The sequence below is a fragment of the Electrona antarctica genome, assembly GCF_951216825.1.
Source record: "Electrona antarctica genome assembly, chromosome: 16".
NCBI classification, from domain to species: Eukaryota; Metazoa; Chordata; class Actinopteri; order Myctophiformes; family Myctophidae; genus Electrona; species Electrona antarctica.
This window is the reverse complement of record NC_136797.1, coordinates 10,978,233-11,002,035: the sequence shown is the minus strand read 5'-3', so window position 1 is coordinate 11,002,035 and position 23,803 is coordinate 10,978,233. Positions and strand designations below refer to the sequence as shown.

At 44.9% G+C, this 23,803-nt stretch overlaps 1 protein-coding gene across 1 annotated transcript in view; it reads right to left on the bottom strand.

The window, feature by feature from the left end:
- Positions 1–23,803, bottom strand: part of LOC306940326 (uncharacterized protein) — a gene marked incomplete at its 3' end in the record, with an annotated part of 45,434 nt that overhangs the window by 5,691 nt on the left and 15,940 nt on the right. Inside the window, exon 3 of the mRNA XM_079525345.1 lies at positions 14,264–14,402. Within this exon, the coding sequence (XP_079381471.1) occupies positions 14,264–14,402 (139 nt within the window). The remainder of the gene's footprint in view (positions 1–14,263; positions 14,403–23,803) is intronic.

The following is a 23,803-nucleotide window of genomic DNA, read 5'->3' as shown; positions in this document are numbered from 1 at the left end:
TTCAATACTAAGGGTCCCACTTTTGCAAAAATGTTATAAATCGGGAAAGAGGGAAATAAAATGTAATAAAATGTAAACAAATTCGATGTCTGTGGCCAAACTCACTCTTTCACACACAAACAAGTACTTCAAAGGATATATGTATGTATGTTTCCATATATATATGCTGTATATATGTCTCTACAAAAAAGCAAGGTTACTCTATGAGTCAATACATTCTACTCTACAATCACTAGAACAGTGTACATTCAAAACCAAAATGCTGTGAAGGTTTATCAGGATATAGAAAGATTTTAACAATCAGTGAACCATGATCAATTATCACGTAACATCTCGCCTATAGGGTGAGAATTATTGATATCGCGCGCGTGTGTGTGTGTGTGCACGTGCTTGCGAATTTGCATGCCTGTGTCACAGAGAGATTGGTTTCCATCTGAATTATGTGCTAGCAAGCAGAACGCACACACACGCTCGCACACACGCACACGCACACACGCACACACACACACTACACCACATTACTCCCGCCACCACGCCCCAATTCTAACCCACCACAGACATACAATGATCTGGTCAGCAATTCGCCTCGGCAGCTGAAACGGGATCCCAGTCTATTTCTGCTGGTCTGAGAGGTTAAGAGTGTCTCACAAGTGGACGAACGTCCCCAGCTTGATTACAGTTGGACACTGACTGTGACACCTGCAGCCAACGTACGGGCCTCCAGCCAACGTACGGGCCTGTACTTAAGCCTTGAATTTATGCTTTGGCGCAAAAAAGTGTGGCGTGAAACACGTAGCTCGACACCTTTGTATCGACTCAAAGCGTTTCATTAGTATCCTGCTTTATCGTATACAGCCGTGTCACGTGAAGGCGAAAATATACATTTCAATGAGCGATGTATACGTACATGGATGTATACATAGGCTACTGGGCATTGGCCGGAGGCCGGACCGTTCTTCGTTAATTCCTTCATAATAATTGACACGGAAGTGCAGAACACTGATTTTAAAAAAAAAACATTCTCAAGAGTGAAATTTAATTGAATTAAGATGTCGAATCGATTGTCTTAGAGTGGGAGGATAATGTGGTACGATGAAAAAAGTAAAAGGTCTTTTGTGCAAGTGAAAATCTGACCCCAAAACATCACTGCACTGTCCAGTTGCTCTCATGTCCCATACAACGGGAAGCAGAAGAGCTCGCAATCAAATAATAACTACATTGAATCCATTGGGAACACAGGTTCTTATTTTCCATTTTCTGAGAAGCAGCAGCGTTTGGACATCATGTATACAGTAGTGCAAGGTTTCCGACCCGACAGAAACGATACACTGTGGAACAGAACATGGCTCCAGTCCTTTAACCCATTTTGACCTGAGATCAGATTCTAAAAATGTCAGACCTACAAGCTCGTAGCGCGCCACTCGGTGGCGCGCTATGAGCTTGTAGTACTGCTATTTTTCAATAGCTAAAGCACAACATAATGCTAACACCAAAAGGGGTTCCCGCCCAAAATGGGTTAATGTGCCGTGTCCAACCTTAACTCAAACCCCCTCTGCGACCACACATTAAGGACTCTCAAAGGATACAGTCAGTCATACTGTATACGCGACAACGGCGGTATTAGGGGCCGTTTCTGTCACCATAGATGTACGCTTTGTTGATAAGAAATTGGGGGGCCTGTCTGCTTTGTGGACCATATAATTATTTTCTGAATGGAGTTTCTGGTACAAACTTGTGTAGATATTAGATATACATAGGCTACAGTATATGTGTCAGGTAACCCTGAGTTGGAAGCGTATTGCTATGTTTTGTGCTTTTATACATTTATTTGGGCCTTATGGAACACAGTGCTGCAATAAGTATCGCTACACATCCGAGAGGTGAGGCAGTGCTTTGCAAATATGGAGATGCAGGCTCGCTATACGTCAGTCGTTCTCAAACAGGGTTTTTTTTTCAAGGACGCCCAGTTTGATAAAAACAAAACAAAATCATGTTGATAATATGTACTGTATATTGACTAAAAATATATAAAAATAAAAATAAACATACGTAGGGCGCTGGTCAGAACAGCGTAGGAGGGGTCTAACGTCAGCACACATAGAACAGGAAGAGTGCAGCAACAACACTGCATGGACTAACCTGTCATATCATCTAGAACAGATGTAAGCAAAAACAAAAACAAATCGCGCGATTGAATAAGAGTTCCCACCCGGGCGGTAAATCCACTAATTTTGTATGGAACGCTCGGCATGTTTTTTTTGTTTTTGTTTTTCAATGACAAATGGATACGTGTGTTCATATACGGTAAGAAAACAGCTTGTGCGAAACTCTCCTTTAATTAAACTCTGAGAGTATGCAAAATGGAACCGAAATATGGACCATAAGGGTCCATGTGGTACACTCTCAGAGTTACAAACCCCCCCTCCAACGCCTCAAGGACCCCCGGGCCCCACTTTGAGAAGCGCCGGGCTATAGATTATGGAATGGAATGGCTACCAACGTATCCGGTTTCAAAGGGTTCTCTTGTCGCCCCCTCCTCCCCCCCGGGCCATTTGGGGACAACATTTGGAACAAGATGATCATCTATCAGACAAGGTCAGCACGCTACTCAACTCCAGCACAAACAACCATTAGTCCCCGTTTAAGCAGCTCCTGTCCACCATTACTCTCTCTCTCCAAGTTAAGCACATGGCCATTACTGTCTCCAGCCCTTCCAAATGAGGCCTTTGGATATTACAGAAGTGTTCCTTCTGCCATGAAGAGCCCATGAAGGGACAGGCTTCTTCATGCTCATTATCCCAGAACACTTCTCATCTTCTTCATTATGGGAAAACAGCTGGGAATTATTAAAGCATATAAGCTTAGTTTCTCAGTGAACCTGGAGGACAAAACTAGTTATTAAACCCATGAAAAGGAGGGACATTGTTGGGGAATTTGGACATACAATACAAGGCTTCTGCCAGACAGCAGAACGATTTATAATTTTTTCAAAACAAAAATAGGTATAAGCCACAGTATCAGTCAAATACAGTATCTCCCTTCAAAGTTGTGTAACGCCTGAATGGAACCTGGGTTCCACCGCCCTCCCCAGCTACATGTTGCCATTACCAGATGGTAATGCCGGTTTAACATGGGAAATAGCAGACAGGTGGAACCTTGTTTAGAATAGCTCTCTCACAAATGAACAAGGGAGGGGCGTTAATGGCTTCCATCTAACGAGGCCATGCAGCACGTGGGCAATTAACAGCCCTCCTCCAGACACCATGCAGTCCCATCCCAACCAGATTGCCTAGCTTAATTCAAACTCGTTTTTTTTTTCCCACTTGTAAAGCTGTTATGTTCCATAAGCGACAGTCTCTATGGCCAGGTAGAAATGAGGCCACTGGTTCTGCAACGTCGGATTTGGGGAACCACCGGGGCTCCCAGCGGAACCTTACAGGTGCTGTAACCCTTCACCGGTCCATTTGGTTCCCTATCTACATTGTCAGAATTAGATGAATGCTGAGGATTTTATAGCCTTGCCGGGGCAGTATGGCCAAGCCTGCAGGCTAAGGACGGTACAGGACAGTAGATTGGGGGTCCCAGAGATACAGTATAGCAAATGGCATCAAATGGGGGTCTGTGCATTAGGCTTATAGGCTGGCTGTGTGTGCTTCCCATGTAAAAAAAACGCTTCCAAACTCCCGAGTTGAAAATACTCCAACTCTCGGCAAGTGGATAAAGAAAAACACCAGAAGTGACGCTCGGCACCTTGTCACGGCACCGGTGTTTCCGGGATGGTGTAAATATGCGACACTTCCATTGAAAACTATTAAAAACATGTGCTCAGGAAAGAAAAAAACAGCTTGGGTGCCGGACACATACAGCCCCCTTAATCCATATTTGGGGCTACTGTGGCTGTCCACTGCGCTCTCTCTCTCTCTCTCTCTCTCTCTCCCTTATTTCCACTGACGGTGGCTGCTCAGCTTGAGAGACAAACAGGGTCAGCAGACGGCTTGACACCTGCTGTGTGTCGGCTCTGTCTGAGGGGAAATAAGAAGACTGCTCACTGGAGTGTGACCGCCTGTCTTATTAATGTAGGCGGCCATCTGGGAAGGAGAGAGAGAGAGAGACAGACAGACAGACAGACAGACAGACAGACAGACAGACAGACAGACAGACAGACAGACAGACAGACAGACAGACAGACAGACAGACAGACAGACAGACAGACAGACAGAGGGAGAGACAGACAGACAGAGAGGGAGAGACAGACATGGACAGACAGACAGACAAATGCTGAAACAAGGAAAGAGTGAACGTGCTTGTGAGTGCATGACAGATACAGCTAGAGGAAGAGCGAGAATTCCCTAGCCAATCCTTGGGCCGTTTCACTATAACAACCAAAACGTATATGTGATTTATTCAGATCCACAGGAATGCACAGTGGAAATGGCAAAGCATGGAAACCAAAAATAATCTTTGACGAGTTCCCCCCGCAGCAACAGACCCGTGGGTCAGAACGGACCAGCTGTGTGCTAGCTGTGATATTCTGAGAAGACCTATTATTAAGTTCCTTGGAACTGTTAACACTTAACATGAGAACAATGGTACTTAACAAACCAGACAGACAGAGAGGAAAGAGAGACAGGGTGGAATGTCCCTCACACCCCGTCACAACACTCTGACTGAAACAGCAGATAATGGGGAATGCACAAGTTAAGGTCATGTCATCGTGGCAGCGGTGGCCGAACGGATATCGGCGCGGTCTTGATACCGGAAGGTTCCTAGTTCGAATCAGCCGTCCGACACGTTAAAATTACCACCGCTGAAGTGCCCTTGAACAAGGCATTGAACCACTACGATGACATGTGTTCTATGAGCAGGGCCTGGCTGGAAACAAGTTCTTGAGCTTAGCCCAGATACCCTGGGTAAATATAGATTTCATTTCATTTCATTTCATAATACCGTATATGTGAACATTCAGCTAACATATAGTCGATTTAGTAGATTTGGTGTATAGACACTGTGGAGGGATTATAAAGGAGGACACCAAGGATCCCCACGAAGAAGTATAAGGTTGTTGCAACACCCGGATATATTTCTACTTGCTCTGTACTACTAGTACTTTGTAGAGGAAATTATGTAAAAAAAAAGAAAAAGAAAAAGCTAATTTGTATGCACATTTATAATAATTAAAATAATAATAATAAATTAATAATTTACATTTGGGGGACATCTTTCACAATAATAACACACACACACAAGATAAAATGTATTTGAAGAACCACACGTTAAAGCTGCTATAAGCAATGTCACATTTTTAATGACCTTATTTATTTTTGTTTTTTTTGGACAGCCAGCAATGGATAGAACGCTCCATTTAGTCTCTGACACATCTAGGGGCCGCAATCTGCATTCAAAGATGTTCCTAGAAGCTTTGTCATTGGTCGATTTGACTGTCTGCTTCCTGATTGGTTAGTCATTGCGACCAGGGTTTTTTTCCGACCAATGACAACGCTTCTAGGAACATCTTTGAATGCAGATTGCGGCCCCTAGATGTGTCAAAGAGACTACATTTCTTTTGGGGGGGGCCCAATTGCTGGCTGTCTGAATACCAAACAAATAAAAAATAAAAAGGTCATTCAAATGTTGACATATTATTGCTTATAGCAGCTTTAAGTCCTTAGGGGCTACCAGAATCTCTCTGCATATGGTACGTAGGCACTGTAACATGGATTCAAACCCAACCCTCAAAACACTGCATCTCACATTATTGGGGTGCTCACTTAAGACTTATTACTAGGCCTATACTTCCCTAAACAAAAACCAAAAAGTAATAACACTGCCAGTGACAAACATCAAAGGGACATCATGTACTCTTTGCCTTTCTGAAAAGGCTCCCGCAATGCCATTCCATATTAATCTAACTGGAGCCTTTAGGCTCTCTTTCAATCTGGGCGTTTAAACTGAGTGGCATCAAACACCCCTTTTGTCCTCAGCCTAGGTTATTCCTGTTCCCTAAAGTAATAAATATACATAATCTGACTTTGAGAAATTGTTGCCTTTGAGGTTCAATGAGGTATTTTTTTCCCTCTTCTTTCCAGACATATTTGGTGAGATGAACAGAGGGCATCTTAACCCATTTAGGCCCGACGTCGAAATAAAAAAAACGTTCGCTCTGAAAGAATATAAAAATAGCAGACCTACAAGTTCATAGCGCTCATAGCATGAGCTTGTAGATCTGCTATTTTTCAATAGCTAAAGTATAACATAATGCTTAGTTAAAACACCAAAAGGGGTTCCCGCCCAAAATGGGTTAATAGCCAGCACACAAAGGAGATCAAACCAGTTCTAAGATCAAGGGGTGGCGGCGAGGAAGAGGAGAATGATTCACATTGTTATGTATAGCCAGACCCAGATATATCGCTCCTAATTTGACTTCTTTGACGACCGATCGGTATCGACGTATCGATCGATTCAGCCGATGTTTCCCTGATTTATTTGATCACTTTCAACAGGCAGTGCCACTATTTTGGGCATAGGAGAAAACTTTCAAATGTTTTCAGACAGAAATATTCAAAAATACCCCCCAAAAAATCGGTCGAGCTCTATAGTTTATATAATATAACCTTGCCAGTTTCAATTAAAGGTTGCTTAAAGAGCGGAACTTCAGAACAGATGAAGAGGCCTGACAGACAGACAGACAGACAGACAGACAGACAGACAGACAGACAGACAGGCAGACAGACAGGCAGACAGACAGACAGACAGACAGACAGACAGGCAGACAGACAGACAGACAGACAGACAGACAGACAGACAGACAGACAGACAGACAGGCATACATTGACTGTGTCAGTGGTACTGTAAGTACGTTCCGCTGCTTTCCAACAGTAATTTAAAAATATATTTCATTGACAAGTGGAGCTGGAAAACTCCGAGTGGTCCTATCTTTAATCATAAAGGGATTATATAGCCTACACACAAGACATTCTGACAGCTCACGCACAGTCGCACGCCACACTATAGGATACTGTTGCTGGCTTAGTGAAATCTGGCGGCGACTGTACATTGTATACATACAGTACTTCATAGGTGGTTTTGCACTCCACTTGAATATGCTATAAAAACTAAAAAAGATCATTAATAATAAATCATATAATAAATATGGGACTGTACCAGGATCTCAGGAGGGTGGGGACTAGAGACAGAATACCCTCCGCATCTACAGTAAGCTGGTATTTACCCGTACAATACAGCAGTCTCTCTGTACTATATCTATATCACGCTGAAACGATACCTATTGGACATTCTGTGCTGATGAGTCCAGCAAAGAAAATGTCTTAGAAATCCTGACAGCTTTTTGAAAAACCCATGTTTCTATGTCAGTGGTGCTCAACCTTTTTCACGTCAAGGACCCCCAGAATTATCTGTATTTGGCCGCCGACCCCCCCCCCCCCCCCCTCCATCTAAAATATGTCGTTCCAGGGACCTCCCCAGAAGCAAGGATTTGAGTTAAAAACGTTCGCTTGGCCTGGGCCATGGCTCAGTGGTCCAGGCACCTTGGCTGGTAATCCAGTCTGGCAGTGTGCCGCAGGTTCGACTACCGATCCCGACGGCCTTTACTGCATGTCTTCCCCGCCCATCTCTGTCCTCATTTCCTGTCAGCCTACTGTCTGTCCCTCCATAAAATATATAAAATAAAGGCGAAAGCCAAAAAAACGTGAAAGAATATATATACATTCAAAGATTTGCACCACATTTTCACGATTCAATAGCTAAAGTGTAACATAATGCTTGAAACACCAAAAGGGGTTCCCCGTCCTGAATGGGTCTAATGACCGTTTTGACAAACGGAGCCCATCTCTGCATCATTGACAGAAACTATACCAGACCAGTAGAAGGTAAGGCCGGAAGGTTGGGAATCAATTGCATGGGTTCTTCCGAAAAGATTTGGGGTGGACGGTGCCTTTGAACAACCCATTGAAAATGGGAAAGCGTCACCTCTGATTTTAGCGCTGGCTGTTCAAAAATAGCACATTTGTGCCGTGCTGCGAGCTTGTACATCTGCTATTTCTTAATTAATTAAAAAAAAAAGTAAGTGTAAGATAATGATTTACAAGGAATTTGTAGAATCAGCCCTATAGGTCTTAATAATTAGTAAGCCATTAGTGTGTCTTTCATAGCAGAGACAAGGAAAGGAAAAACATGGGCGTGACCAGATGGTAACCGCAAGGTTCCCAGTTCGAACCCTGTGGGCTCCCCCAGAGTTAGTGTCCTTGAGCAAGACTCTGAACCATAGAGTATAAAGAAGGATAGAGACTGAACTAGCGCGAAGCTCCCCCCCCCCTCCCCGCAAAATTCATGTCAGTGGAAGTTGCTCAGTGGCGTTTTGAAGCACCCGGAAGAACCGTCTACTTGGCTACCGCCTTTTATTCGATTTGGGCACCAAAATGTGGTGCCCAAAATGCGGAAGTGCAAACGCGCTCAACGTTAAAGCCCAGCTGCACAGGGTTTCCTCGTCATACTTCCATGGGTCCGCCTGCAGTCCCTCCTTTTACCACTAGGGCCCAGTTCTTCAACGTTGGAGAGCCTCACAGGGGCCTTGCTCTGAACCCCTAATTGCTCCTGATGTGCTGGTTGGTGCCTTGCATGGTTTCAGCCGCCATCGGTGTGTGAATGGGTGAATGTAATGTACAATCTGTGTAAAGCGCCTTGGATAAAGGCGCTATATAAATGCACCATTTACAAGAATATAGTATAAGTTGACAAATGCAAAACATTGTGAGGACCAATTTCCTTTTAAGACCAATGTACACAGGGTGAAAGTAGGCAAAAACGGGCATTTAAGCCGAATGCATTTTCCCAGTTAATTGCCTGATTGCTGGATGTCATTGGACATCTATGGACATTTAGCGGTTACTGTAGGTTACTGTAGGTTTAGGCTTTGGGAGATATATCTGAATAGTGTAGATTGGCTATTTTCGGCTTTAGGGCTAGGTTGGCAATATAGAAAAAACGTGCGCGCGTGCGTGGATAGGAGGAGGAACAGCAACGAGGGTCACCTTACAAACAGAAAACTGTGCTTTTGGTCCACCTATACATACTGTACATACATGCAGGACAAAGACAATGAGGATTTTATGCAAGTCTGTGTGTGTACATATAGCATTATGGTATGAGAGAATTCAGCACACGCGCCCACACGCGCACACACACACACGCACTCACAACACAACACAACAATATTCCCTGCCAGCATTGAGACTATAGAAAATGTGCTTTCTGCCAGGAGAGGGTGTAAGTTCCATCAGTGGTTCCCAACCTTTTTGTTTTATTTTCTTTTTAGGGGGGGGGGGTTCCTGGCCCATGCATCTGACCGGGTGGCGCCGCGTGCATTTTCAGAGCACGTTTACTTTAATGATCGATCAATCGATTGTGTTTTCCGACTTGGATCAATGGAAGTTTACAGTAGGCCTATACGTTGACCTCCCATTTATCGGTATCACAAAGACTTTTTTTTCCCCAAGGTTTTAAAGGGTTTTCTCTTTTACATACGCTTTCATTAAAATCTTTGTATTTCGCCAATTAGCCCTTCACTAAATCCCACCCCAAAAAGGGATTGTCCAATGCCAATCCAAATAGTTTAGCAATGGTTGCTATGCAGGTCAAGCTTTCTTCACTGCTAACGTGCCTATTGGACAAGGATGGGTTGGGGAGGGACTTAGTGAAGGGCTAATTACACATGGGGGGCCCCACTTGCATCCTTGCGGCGTCCCCACCCCCCAGATTGGGAATCGCTGAGTTGGATAACGTCTCCGTCGGGTGGAAACCTCATTATGTCCAAGACCGTTAACGTTTCACCAACGATTCCAATTGTCGTTAACGACAAAAATAGCAGAGCGACGAGCTCATTTCGAGCGAGTGGATCCACTACTTTTGATGCTTCCGTGTGATCAATATAGGACGTTGATTTACATAAATTGATTAATTAATACAAAGTTTCAGAGGACCCCAGAAGCAAAGATTTGAGTTAAAAACGTTTGCTATGAAATAATATATATTCAAAGATTTGCGCCACATTTTCACGATTTTTCAAAAATAGAAGATCTACAAGCTCACTCTTGAGCTTGCAGATCTGTTATTTTTCCAACATGAGATAAAGTTTAAAATAATGGATCAAGTGGTTAAAAAGCTATACGGTGACACAGATGCGTTCCAGGTCTTTAATGGGTTGTTAAAGGGATTGTGACATCATTTTTTTTGGTTTTCTGAGCTCAATTGAACCCAAAAAAACGGAACTTTTAACATTCAGTAGATTTTCTGTGGTGTGGGGTTTCCTGGCTCAAACAGGTGTTCGGAGTTTCCTGCTGCTTGTGATGTAAGAGACAGAAAATCCCATATACAGTATGTCAATGGGATTTGCCAGCAGATGTCACCGTTTCCACTGTTTTGCCTGTTTTCATTGCAGCTCAGAAAGACTTCCAAACCCCAGAGAAAGCTCCAGACCACAGAAAATCCACTGAATGTTCAAAGTTCAGGTTTTTTTGTTTTTTTTTGTAATTGAGGTCATGAAACCTAAAAGAAAAACGAAAAATAAAAATAAATGAAAATTAATGTCATGAAACCTTTAAAACTATGGAGATAAGAGGTTTCTGCCCCGACAGGCAACGATACGATAAGTACAGTAAGTACAGTAAGCACCTCTGGTCCGCGGGTCCAGTTGGTTAGACATGTAGCGGACCGCGGGCAGCAGGCCAGAGGGCTCAAGAAAGGCTCAGAAGAGACGACATCAAAAGATTTAGGAAAAGATCGACGCGCAAGTATAGGAAAGAGGAAAAAGACCCAAAGAGGCAAGGAAGGAAGTAAAAGAAAGAATATAAGCTATAATCACTATTCTAAGCACAGGGTTATACTCATGATGATAATAACAAAGATAATATTGCATCTCCTACACCTATATAGATTCTACCGGCTCAAGTGTATATAAAATTGGAAGAAAAGCTATATATACTGTGATGTTACATTTCACTTTATAATCCTAAAATAATTTATACCAACGATAGTTATATTTTTGTAGCGTATTTACATAAATACATCATATAGTAATCATCATATAGTTCCCAAAGTGGGGTCCGGGGACCATCCAGGGGTCCTTGAGGGAGTTCCAAGGGGGTCCCCAGCTAAATGATAGTTTGGAACCAAATGGACCCTTATGGGTCTGTAACTCTGAGAGTGTACAAATGGAACCAAGCGGACCCCGTACGGGGTCCGCTTGGTTCCATTTGTACACTCTCAGAGTTAAATTAACATTGGGTTTTACAATAGTAAATCCCAGAGATAGAAATGCCATTAAAAGGGGGATCCGTAGCCTAGAATTCATGTCAAACTGGGGGTCCTTGAAATGAAATGGGTTGAGAATCACTGTAAAAATATTCTCTTGTGGGGTACCCTGGCATATCTCTTCAAATGGGAGGCTAATTAGTAGGGGTGGGACGATATGGGTTCCTCACGATACGATATATATCACGATATTAGGCCCTCGATAACGATAATATCACGATATTCGATATATTGCGATATTTGCGATATATCGATATATTGTATGACATTTTATCAATGATATATCACGATATCTGCAACTACAAAATACTTGGAACTGAAAAAATGCAGCATTTTGCATTCCCACAAAGCTGTTTGGAGACTTTGGACAAATCACCATCTAGTAATTCAGTACTTCTGGTTGCTGTGGATTTAGCTGTCATTTCCTCCTTTTCTAAACATGTTGTTCATCACTTCATTATGAACAACATTTCAAATTTCAAAAAAAAATAAAATAAAAAAAGGGTTTTTTTTTCCCCCCGATAGATATTTTAATAATCAATATCGATTATTTATCGCGGGAGGACGTATCGATATATATCGCCATATCGATATTTCAGCACACCCCTACTAATTTGGGGGTCGTCGACGTGAAAAAAGTTTGGGAACCACTGGTGTAATCGGTTAAAACCCCATGGAAACATTCACATCTTCTCAAGTAGGTAAGCTTTGAAGCCAAGAAGTTGAGGAGGTTGTCGACATGGCGCGCGCAAACGTTCCACTACACCGAGTGGCGCGCTACGAGCTTGTAGATCTGCTATTTAAAACCTTTGCTTCTGTAGAACGCCACAACGGTAAGGCCTTCCGGTCTGATTTGCGGATGTTATAGAGCTCCCCGAGACGCACGCGTAGAACTGTAGTACGTCCTCGGGCGACCTTTCTTGTCGACATGGCGCGCGCGAACGTTCCACTACACTGAGTGGCGCGCTACGAGCTTGTAGGTCTGCTACTTCAAACCTTTGCTTCTGTAGAACGCCACAACGGTAAGGCCTTCCGGTCTGATTTGCGGATGTTATAGAGCTCCCCGAGACGCACGCGTAGAACTGTAGTACGTCCTCGGGCGACCTTTCTAGTCGACATGGCGCGCGCGAACGTTCCACTACACCGAGTGGCGCGCTACGAGCTTGTAGATCTGCTATTTAAAACCTTTGCTTCTGTAGAACGCCACAACGGTAAGGCCTTCCGGTCTGATTTGCGGATGTTATAGAGCTCCCCGAGACGCACGCGTAGAACTGTAGTACGTCCTCGGGCGACCTTTCTAGTCGACATGGCGCGCGCAAACGTTCCACTACACCGAGTGGCGCGCTACGAGCTTGTAGATCTGCTATTTAAAACCTTTGCTTCTGTAGAACGCCACAACGGTAAGGCCTTCCGGTCTGATTTGCGGATGTTATAGAGCTCCCCGAGACGCACGCGTAGAACTGTAGTACGTCCTCGGGCGACCTTTCTTGTCGACATGGCGCGCGCGAACGTTCCACTACACCGAGTGGCGCGCTACGAGCTTGTAGGTCTGCTACTTAAAACCTTTGCTTCTGTAGAACGCCACAACGGTAAGGCCTTCCGGTCTGATTTGCGGATGTTATAGAGCTCCCCGAGACGCACGCGTAGAACTGTAGTACGTCCTCGGGCGACCTTTCTAGTCGACATGGCGCGCGCGAACGTTCCACTACACCGAGTGGCGCGCTACGAGCTTGTAGATCTGCTACTTAAAACCTTTGCTTCTGTAGAACGCCACAACGGTAAGGCCTTCCGGTCTGATTTACGGATATGTTATAGAGCTCCACGAGACGCACGCGTGGAACTGTAGTACGTCCTCGGGCGACCTTTCTAGTCGACATGGCGGGCGCGAACGTTCCACTACACCGAGTGGCGCGCTACGAGCTTGTAGATCTGCTATTTAAAACCTTTGCTTCTGTAGAACGCCACAACGGTAAGGCCTTCCGGTCTTATTTACGGATATGTTATAGAGCTCCACGAGACGCACGCGTGGAACTGTAGTACGTCCTCAGGCGACCTTTCTAGTCGACATGGCGCGCGCGAACGTTCCACTACACCGAGTGGCGCGCTACGAGCTTGTAGATCTGCTATTTAAAACCTTTGCTTCTGTAGAACGCCACAACGGTAAGGCCTTCCGGTCTGATTTACGGATATGTTATAGAGCTCCACGAGACGCACGCGTGGAACTGTAGTACGTCCTCGGGCGACCTTTCTAGTCGACATGGCGCGCGCGAACGTTCCACTACACCGAGTGGCGCGCTACGAGCTTGTAGATCTGCTATTTAAAACCTTTGCTTCTGTAGAACGCCACAACGGTAAGGCCTTCCGGTCTGATTTACGGATATGTTATAGAGCTCCACGAGACGCACGCGTGGAACTGTAGTACGTCCTCAGGCGACCTTTCTAGTCGACATGGCGCGCGCGAACGTTCCACTACACCGAGTGGCGCGCTACGAGCTTGTAGATCTGCTATTTAAAACCTTTGCTTCTGTAGAACGCCACAACGGTAAGGCCTTCCGGTCTGATTTACGGATATGTTATAGAGCTCCCCGAGACGCACGCGTAGAACTGTAGTACGTCCTCGGGCGACCTTTCTAGTCGACATGGCGCGCGCAAACGTTCCACTACACCGATTGGCGCGCTACGAGCTTGTAGATCTGCTATTTAAAACCTTTGCTTCTGTAGAACGCCACAACGGTAAGGCCTTCCGGTCTGATTTTCATATGTTATAGAGCCCAGCAACACCGGCCGACACCTCCAAGGCTTCCTGGGTGATGGCGAGGAGGAGGGCTGCCACGTCACCTCACAGTCCAACTGTCTGTATGTACGCCTCTGCTGTGCCTGAGGGAGGCACGCGCGCACACACACGCACGCGCACACACACGCACGCGCACACACTCACCTGCCCAGGCCATTGATGCCAGACGACCCTCGGGCCAGGCACTGCAGCCTCAGCCTCTCCACGGGATCTGAACTCACACACAGACGTCTCTTGGCGTCCAGCGCCATCTCTCGGTCGTGCCTCGACGTCCTGGCCATGGCTGAACACACAGAGCACATTAATATAATGTGTAACATTATAGTGGATGCAGTTAGCTTAATGCTAATTCCGATTAGCAAATGTGACCAGATGGACACTGATGATACTTTTGGAATAAGAACCAAGTTCATAGACTAAGACTACGCCACTCTCAATGGGTGAGAGACCCGTATTCAGTATTTACTCTTGTAACCAAAATCCCCGTGCAAAGTACTTTATAGACGGACAGAGGCTTTTCTGTGTACAATCACTAGATCAACTTTATTCACAATTTCACATAATACAGATAGCAAAACCTTCATAAATGTTGTATTTAAATTACTTGACCGGAGGGACAATATAGCACTTCTCATAAACACAGCAAACTGTTAAGATAATAAGATATAAATCACTGCAAACTGTTACGAGAATAAGATATACATCACTGCAACCATCATGGCACTGCGGCTTATGTTGCGCACACAAAACACTTGCTGACTGTTAGTCAAAAGGTAAAAGCACACTAGAAGTGGGGAAGGGGGGTAACAACGGTCATTCAGTAAAATATACAGTACAGGGGGTTTCTTTCAATAAGGTTATATAAAATACTGGAGGCACTGAAGAGCATGGAAACAATTAAAAACAAAGTAAAACTGAGGAAAAGAGCAATGGCTGTCTGCTGACCACTCTGTGTCACCAGTTCAGCCTGCAATATACAACAGAGCAATTAGACACCGAGCACCCATCATAAGTACTCATTATAATATAAACATATACTGGCAAGCCCATCTTCCTACCTCCTAGGCCCAAGGCACTTATACCCAGCAGGCAGGATTCAGGCTAGCCAGGTCTGGATCCGTTCTGACATTGTTCTACCATGAAATACCTCCTTCTATGATGAATTCCTGTTCTGTCTATAGAAGTGTCTATTTGTACGTCTCTAAATGTTTTGATGATTTGAACATGGTGGACCCTATTGGAAACAAGTGTAATGCTTAATTGGGTCGTCCACTCACAGTTAACAGCCTTTGTATTGAGTTTGTGCTTGAAATGTACTGTAATTCTGCAAACTGTTAATAAATTCTTCAATCAATCAATCAAAACAGAAACAATATTAATTCCCCATCATAATAAATATGTGAATTAAAAGTATGACATAAGGTGGTTGCATGCCAAAGGGCTACCTTTGGCATGCCACCATAATCCACATTGAAGTGTGAGACTCATACCCGTGTTCTGTTAAATAGTATGTGTGGACACTGGGTCCAAGTGTAGTCTGCCCTGTACAGCCTAGCCCCACAACAGCACCAACAGTTTCTAGAAGCACAACAACAATAAGTATCTACAACTCTAAATCATACTAAATGCAACAGACTACAATGTGTAAGCCTTTGTTGTAACATACCTTGGTAAATTGATTTACACGGACGCGACGGGTGCTGCTGGGCACTGACGCTACATGCACACGACAGAACGAGAACAAACGTGAGCTTCATTGATCTCACGGGTCTCAAGCTACCGCTCTGCTCTGGGCAGGCAGCTCCAGGTCCTAATGTCCCACCCGTCACACATAGTTAGCTTCTTATCCATGCTACAGTACTTATACCATATCACTCATTTAGTCCGTTTTTAGATCAATAATAAACATTACTGTATTCTGGTGACTGGTTTAGCACAATACAAACTCGGACTCATTACATAACATGCAAATCACACCACCACTCAATATAAAAATAAAACGTTGTCATATACTTTGTTTACATTCAGACCCATGGCTTTGTACAACTACTGGCCAAAGTTGAATAATACATGTTCATTCACCATAAAAGCCAAAATCGCGACAGAGTCAGCTATTCATTCATTACTAACTATTTCACAGACCTTGATGTGACTGTTAGCTGTGATAAAGTAAACAAAGTGATGATGAATGACACGACACGAAACACACACACGTAGGATGTAGCTCTTCTCACAACATTGACGACACAGGTCGGTTCTTTATAAACGGGCATTTATTGGGCATTCTTCTCATCCCTCTGCTGTTCCATGCCGTGAGAACTATGTTCACACAAAATAATAAACACATAAACAATCAACAAATTACGTCGCAATACATAATATTGATCAAACAAAGAAATACAAAACATGTAGAAATGCGCGATGCGCAGGTGAACGTGAACGTCAAAACACCACAATACAACACAACAAAGATAACTCTCAAATAATAATACCTCGTTGGCCGCTTGTTGTGTAAAGAGGTTCTTGATGCTTCTTGAGTTTCATACAGTCCTTTGAATGTCCTTTTGACCGTGTTTAATAACTTTAAACAGTTCAAACACACTACTCTGCTGCGAGTGTGCTTCCTTGTGCAGACCAGAGTCTGAATGAGTGAGAGAAATGTTTGTACCACCTGTGTGCAATGCCAGGCAATCATGCATCAATCAGTCAATCAATCATGGTCCAGTGTTGCTACTGACAGACAGGGAACTTGGTTCTGCCTCAGAAAGTTATCATCACATCATGTTTACATTTTTAACCTCATATGAAATCAATTATGAACCACATATGTATTATTGTATCATGACATTATTATGAATTATGCTTTATGAACTTATGACCATGAATTGTTGTATTTTAGCTATTTTAGTCTTTTTAAAGTAAGCATTTTAATAGCAGCACTTACATAGGAAGTCAGAGAAACGAATCAAAGAAAAGACCGTCATCTGCCAGTGGAATTCAGAACAGCGCCACAGCCCATCCACATGTATGAAGGCATATGCCTCTCCCCTCCTCTCCTCTCCTCTCTTTTTGAATGAACAGACAAAACACAAAACACAACATGTTCATTAATGTTATTCTTCACAAACTAGACATTTTATTCATATTTAGAAAATGCAGAATCCAATGGCGTCGGTCTGGGCTCTCCACACCGTTTGCAAAGGTCAATGGTCAGCAAAAAGACTGCAACGGTGACCCTTTGGGCCAAATTCTTAAAAAAACGGGGTGATATATATTTTTAAAAATATGTAAGAACCTCCAATATCCATATTCAGGACATGTCGAATCCAATGGAACCGGTCTCGAATTTCCACGACGTTTGCAAAGGTCAAAGGTCAGCCGAAAGACTGCCACGGTGACCTTTGGGCCAAATGCCTTAACAATTAATTGATAGATATTTTTTTAAATATGTAACACCCCCGAATATCCATATTCAGGCCATGGCGAATAAAATGGCGTTGGTCTCGATTTTGTGGGACTCTTACAAGCGTCCGATAAAGGGAACTACACTGCAATGCTAGGCCTCGGGTCAGATTTGAGGTTCCCGAGGTCGCAGAAAAAAACTCAGACCATCACGAAGATCGGCTCGTCGCCGCGATCGCAGAGGTGTTCGGCCCATCCCGAACAGACTTACGATCGTCGGCGTAGGCGCGCGTGAACGTCAAACTTTGCTTCACTGGAACGCCACGACGGTGAGGCCTTCCGGGATGATTTTCGGATATGTTATAGAGCTCCCGGAGACGCACGCATGGATCTATAGAACGTCCTCGGGCGACCTTTCTAAGAGGCACGGTCTCGTTTCACTTTTTCAGCCAGGACGCTGTTAGAGTCTATGGGTCTATGACGTGTCTGCATGCACAGAGCCAAAGTGAAGGACGTTTTGTACGACTGTCGGAGGCGTACGTCCGAGACACCTAACCGTTCGTCTCGGCTGGCTCTCCGACATATCCGAACGTCGGACCGTGATGTTTTATCGTTGGCGCGTTGTCGCGCGTCAAAGTCGGCAATTTGTAGGCGTTCGTTCAAGGCTACCGCCGCGGCCGTATGTCCGTTTGGCCCGAAACCTATACGGCTGCGATCGGGGCCGCGACCCGGCCGCGGTGATGGTCTCGGATTTGTTCTGCGACTTTCGCGTCAAAGTCGCAAATTTCGAGGCTTTCGTGCAGGGCTACTGTCGCGACCGTATGTCCGTTTGGCCCAAACCCTATACGGCTGCGATCGGGGCCGCGACCCGGTTGCGGTAATGGTCTCGGATTTGTTCTGTCGAATTTCGCGACTTTTCTCGCTAACTTACTTTGTGTTAGCAGTTTATGCCAATGAAGGGCGTGGTTCCGGCTACTTTGTGGGTGTGGGTTATGCAAATTTGATGGGCGTGGTTTCGGCTACTTTGTGGGTGTGGTATATGCAAATTAGTGGGTGTCGCTTATGTAAATTAGTGGGTGTCACCCCGCCTACTTTGTGGGAGTGGTTTATGCAAATGAAGGGGCGTGGCATGCAAATGAAGGTGCGTGGTATGCAAATTAAGGGCATGTTTCGGCTACTTTGTGGGATTTGCTTATGCAAATTAAGGTGCGTGGTATGCAAATGAAGGGGAGTGGTATGCAAATGAAGGGCATGTTTCGGCTACTTTGCGGGATTGGTTTATGCAAATGAAGGGGCGTGACATGCAAATGAAGGGGATTGGTTTATGCAAATGAAGGGACGTGGCATGCAAATGAAGGTGCGTGGTATGCAAATGAAGGGGAGTGGTATGCAAATGAAGGGGAGTGGTATGCAAATGAAGGGCAGTGGTATGCAAATGAGGTGCGTGGTATGCAAATGAAGGGGCGTGACATGCAAATGAAGGGGATTGGTTTATGCAAATGAAGGGGCGTGGCATGCAAATGAAGGGGAGTGGTATGCAAATGAGGTGCGTGGTATGCAAATGAAGGGGCGTGGCATGCAAATGAAGGGGAGTGGTATGCAAATGAGGTGCGTGGTATGCAAATGAAGGGGCGTGGCATGCAAATGAAGGGGATTGGTTTATGCAAATGAAGGGGCGTGGCATGCAAATGAAGGGGAGTGGTATGCAAATGAGGTGCGTGGTATGCAAATGAAGGGGCGTGGCATGCAAATGAAGGGGATTGGTTTATGCAAATGAAGGGACGTGGCATGCAAATTAAGGTGCGTGGTATGCAAATGAAGGGGAGTGGTATGCAAATGAAGGGGAGTGGTATGCAAATGAAGGGCATGTTTCCGCTACTTTGCGGGATTGGTTTATGCAAATGAAGGGGCGTGGTATGCAAATGAAGGGGAGTGGTATGCAAATGAGGTGCGTGGTATGCAAATGAAGGGGCGTGGCATGCAAATGAAGGGGATTGGTTTATGCAAATGAAGGGGCGTGGCATGCAAATGAAGGTACGTGGTATGCAAATGAAGGGGCCACTCCCCTTCATTTGCATACCACGCACATGAAGGGCATGTTTCGGCTACTTTGTGGGATTGGTTTATGCAAATGAAGGGGCGTGGCATGCAAATGAAGGGGAGTGGTATGCAAATGAGGTGCGTGGTATGCAAATGAAGGGGCGTGGCATGCAAATGAAGGGGATTGGTTTATGCAAATGAAGGGGCGTGGCATGCAAATGAAGGTACGTGGTATGCAAATGAAGGGGCCACTCCCCTTCATTTGCATACCACGCACATGAAGGGCATGTTTCGGCTACTTTGTGGGATTGGTTTATGCAAATGAAGGGGCGTGGCATGCAAATGAAGGGGCGTGGTATGCACATGAAGGGGAGTGGTATGTACGTCGTCGTGGAGGGAACATGTACGTCATCGTGGAGGAAACATGTACGTCATCATGTAGGGGAACATGTACGCCATCATGACGGGAACATGTACGTCATCGTGGAGGAAACATGTACGTCATCGTGGAGGGAACATGTACGTCATCGTGGAGGGAACATGCACGTCGTCGTAGATGGAACATGTACGCCATCGTGGCGGGAACATGTACGTCATCGTGGAGGGAACATGTACGTCACCGTGGAGGGAACATGCGCGTCACCGTGGAGGAAACATGTACGTCATCGTGGAGGGGACATGTACGTCATCGTGGAGGAAGCATGTACGTCATCGTGGAGGGAACATGCACGTCGTCGTAGATGGAACATTTACGTCATCATGTAGGGAACATGTACGTCATCGTGACGGGAACATGTATGTCATCGTGAAGGGGACATGTACGTCATCGTGAAGGGGACATGTACGCCTTCGTGGCGGGAACATGTACGTCATCGTGGAGGGAACATGTACGTCATCGTGGAGGGACCATGTACGTCGTCGCGAATGGAACATGTACGTCATCATGTGGGGGACATGTACGTATGTTCCCGTTACTTTGTGGGAGTGGGTTATGAAAATGTGAAGGGCGTTGTTTCGGCTACTTTGTGGGTGAGGGCTATGCAAATTAGTGGGTGTCGCTTATGCAAATTAGTGGGTGTTGCCACGCCCTTCATTTGCATACCACGCACCTTCATTTGCATACCATGCCCCTTCATTTGCATATCACGCACCTTCATTTGCATAAACTAATCCCACAAAGTAGCCGGAACCTTGCCCCTTCATTTGCATACCACTCCCCTTCATTTGCATACAATGCCCCTTCATTTGCATACCACGCCCCTTCATTTGCATACCATGCCCCTTCATTTGCATATCACGCACCTTCATTTGCATACCACGTACCTTCATTTGCATGCCACGCACCTTCATTTGCATAAGCCAATCCCACAAAGTAGCAGAAACATGCCCTTCATTTGCATACCACTCCCCTTCATTTGCATACCACTCCCCTTCATTTGCATACCATGCTCCTTCATTTGCATACCATGCCCCTTCATTTGCATACCACTCCCCTTCATTTGCATACCATGCCCTTCATTTGCATACCACTCCCCTTCATTTGCATACCACTCCCCTTCATTTGCATACCACGCCCCTTCATTTGCATAAGCCGATCCCACAAAGTAGCCGAAACACGCCCTTCATTTGCATACCACTCCCCTTCATTTGCACACCATGCCCCTTCATTTGCATACCACGCCCCTTCATTTGCATACCACTCCCCTTCATTTGCATACCACGCACCTTCATTTGCATAAACTAATCCCACAAAGTAGCCGGAACCATGCCCCTTCATTTGCATACCACTCCCCTTCATTTGCATACCATGCCCCTTAATTTGCATACCACGCACCTTCATTTGCATACCACTCCCCTTCATTTGCATACCACTCCCCTTCATTTGCATACCACGCCCCTTCATTTGCATAAGCCGATCCCACAAAGTAGCCGAAACACGCCCTTCATTTGCATACCACTCCCCTTCATTTGCACACCATGCCCCTTCATTTGCATACCACGCCCCTTCATTTGCATACCACTCCCCTTCATTTGCATACCACGCACCTTCATTTGCATAAACTAATCCCACAAAGTAGCCGGAACCATGCCCCTTCATTTGCATACCACTCCCCTTCATTTGCATACCATGCCCCTTCATTTGCATACCACGCACCTTCATTTGCATACCACTCCCCTACATTTGCATACCACTCCCCTTCATTTGCATACCACGCACCTTCATTTGCATAAGCCGATCCCACAAAGTAGCCGAAACACGCCCTTCATTTGCATACCACTCCCCTTCATTTGCACACCATGCCCCTTCATTTGCATACCACGCCCCTTCATTTGCATACCACTCCCCTTCATTTGCATACCACGCACCTTCATTTGCATAAACTAATCCCACAAAGTAGCCGGAACCATGCCCCTTCATTTGCATACCACTCCCCTTCATTTGCATACCATGCCCCTTCATTTGCATACCACGCACCTTCATTTGCATACCACTCCCCTTCATTTGCATACCACTCCCCTTCATTTGCATACCACGCACCTTCATTTGCATAAGCCGATCCCACAAAGTAGCCGAAACACGCCCTTCATTTGCATACCACTCCCCTTCATTTGCACACCATGCCCCTTCATTTGCATACCACGCCCCTTCATTTGCATACCACTCCCCTTCATTTGCATACCACGCACCTTCATTTGCATAAACTAATCCCACAAAGTAGCCGGAACCATGCCCCTTCATTTGCATACCACTCCCCTTCATTTGCATACCATGCCCCTTCATTTGCATACCACGCACCTTCATTTGCATACCACTCCCCTTCATTTGCATACCACTCCCCTTCATTTGCATACCACGCACCTTCATTTGCATAAGCCGATCCCACAAAGTAGCCGAAACACGCCCTTCATTTGCATACCACTCCCCTTCATTTGCACACCATGCCCCTTCATTTGCATACCACGCCCCTTCATTTGCATACCACTCCCCTTCATTTGCATACCACGCACCTTCATTTGCATAAACTAATCCCACAAAGTAGCCGGAACCATGCCCCTTCATTTGCATACCACTCCCCTTCATTTGCATACCATGCCCCTTCATTTGCATACCACGCACCTTCATTTGCATACCACTCCCCTTCATTTGCATACCACTCCCCTTCATTTGCATACCACGCCCCTTCATTTGCATAAGCCGATCCCACAAAGTAGCCGAAACACGCCCTTCATTTGCATACCACTCCCCTTCATTTGCACACCATGCCCCTTCATTTGCATACCACGCCCCTTCATTTGCATACCACTCCCCTTCATTTGCATAAGCCAATCCCACAAAGTAGCCGGAACCATGCCCCTTTATTTGCGTGTTTGGGTGTGTGTGTCTAGTAGTAGTAGTAGAAGTAATACATACGAGATGATGCCTGATCGTCTGACATCCATATTTGGTTGACTGGATGGCGTTGTCCTCACCTGGAGAGAAATGCCCCCGGAAATATGATTATTTATTAATGAATGAATGAATGAATGAATGAATGAATTAATTAATTAATTAATGTATTTATTTATTTATGTATTTATGTATTTATTTATTTATTCATTCATTCATTCATTCATTCATTCATTCCCTCCCCCCGGAAATAAATAAATAAACAATGCTAATCATCCATCCATGTGTGACAATTGTTTGACACACATCATGTCATGTCATGTCATGTCATGTCATGTCATGTCTGTCTATAGCAAGAGGTGGAGGGGGGGGGGGGGGGGCGCCAAAGCATATTTTAGACTGATTCAGTATTGACCATATTAAGCCAGGTCTCACAGCACTAATATAATAAACAAACGTGAACGGAGCACTGCTGCCAACATAATACACGCATAATGTGGCCATACTGGCATACTCACCATAGCCTGGTCAAGGTTTCCCCCAGGTGGACGTGTCATTTCCAACTATTGCCAGCACATGGAAACTAGGGGCTACTGATATATACTATTCTCTGCCTATCGGGACGTAACTCGGACGGCGCTGAGTCGGGTCTTAAATACCTTTCAATTGTACATTTAGGTAAAGTGTGATTTATTTGGATTTATCCTTATTATTGTGAAAGATGTCCCCCAAATGTAAATTATTAATTTATTATTATTTTAATAATTATTATAAATGTGCAAAAAATATATATATAATTAATTTTACATGATTTCCTCTGATAAGTCCTAGTAGTAAAAAGTAGTAGTAAGGTT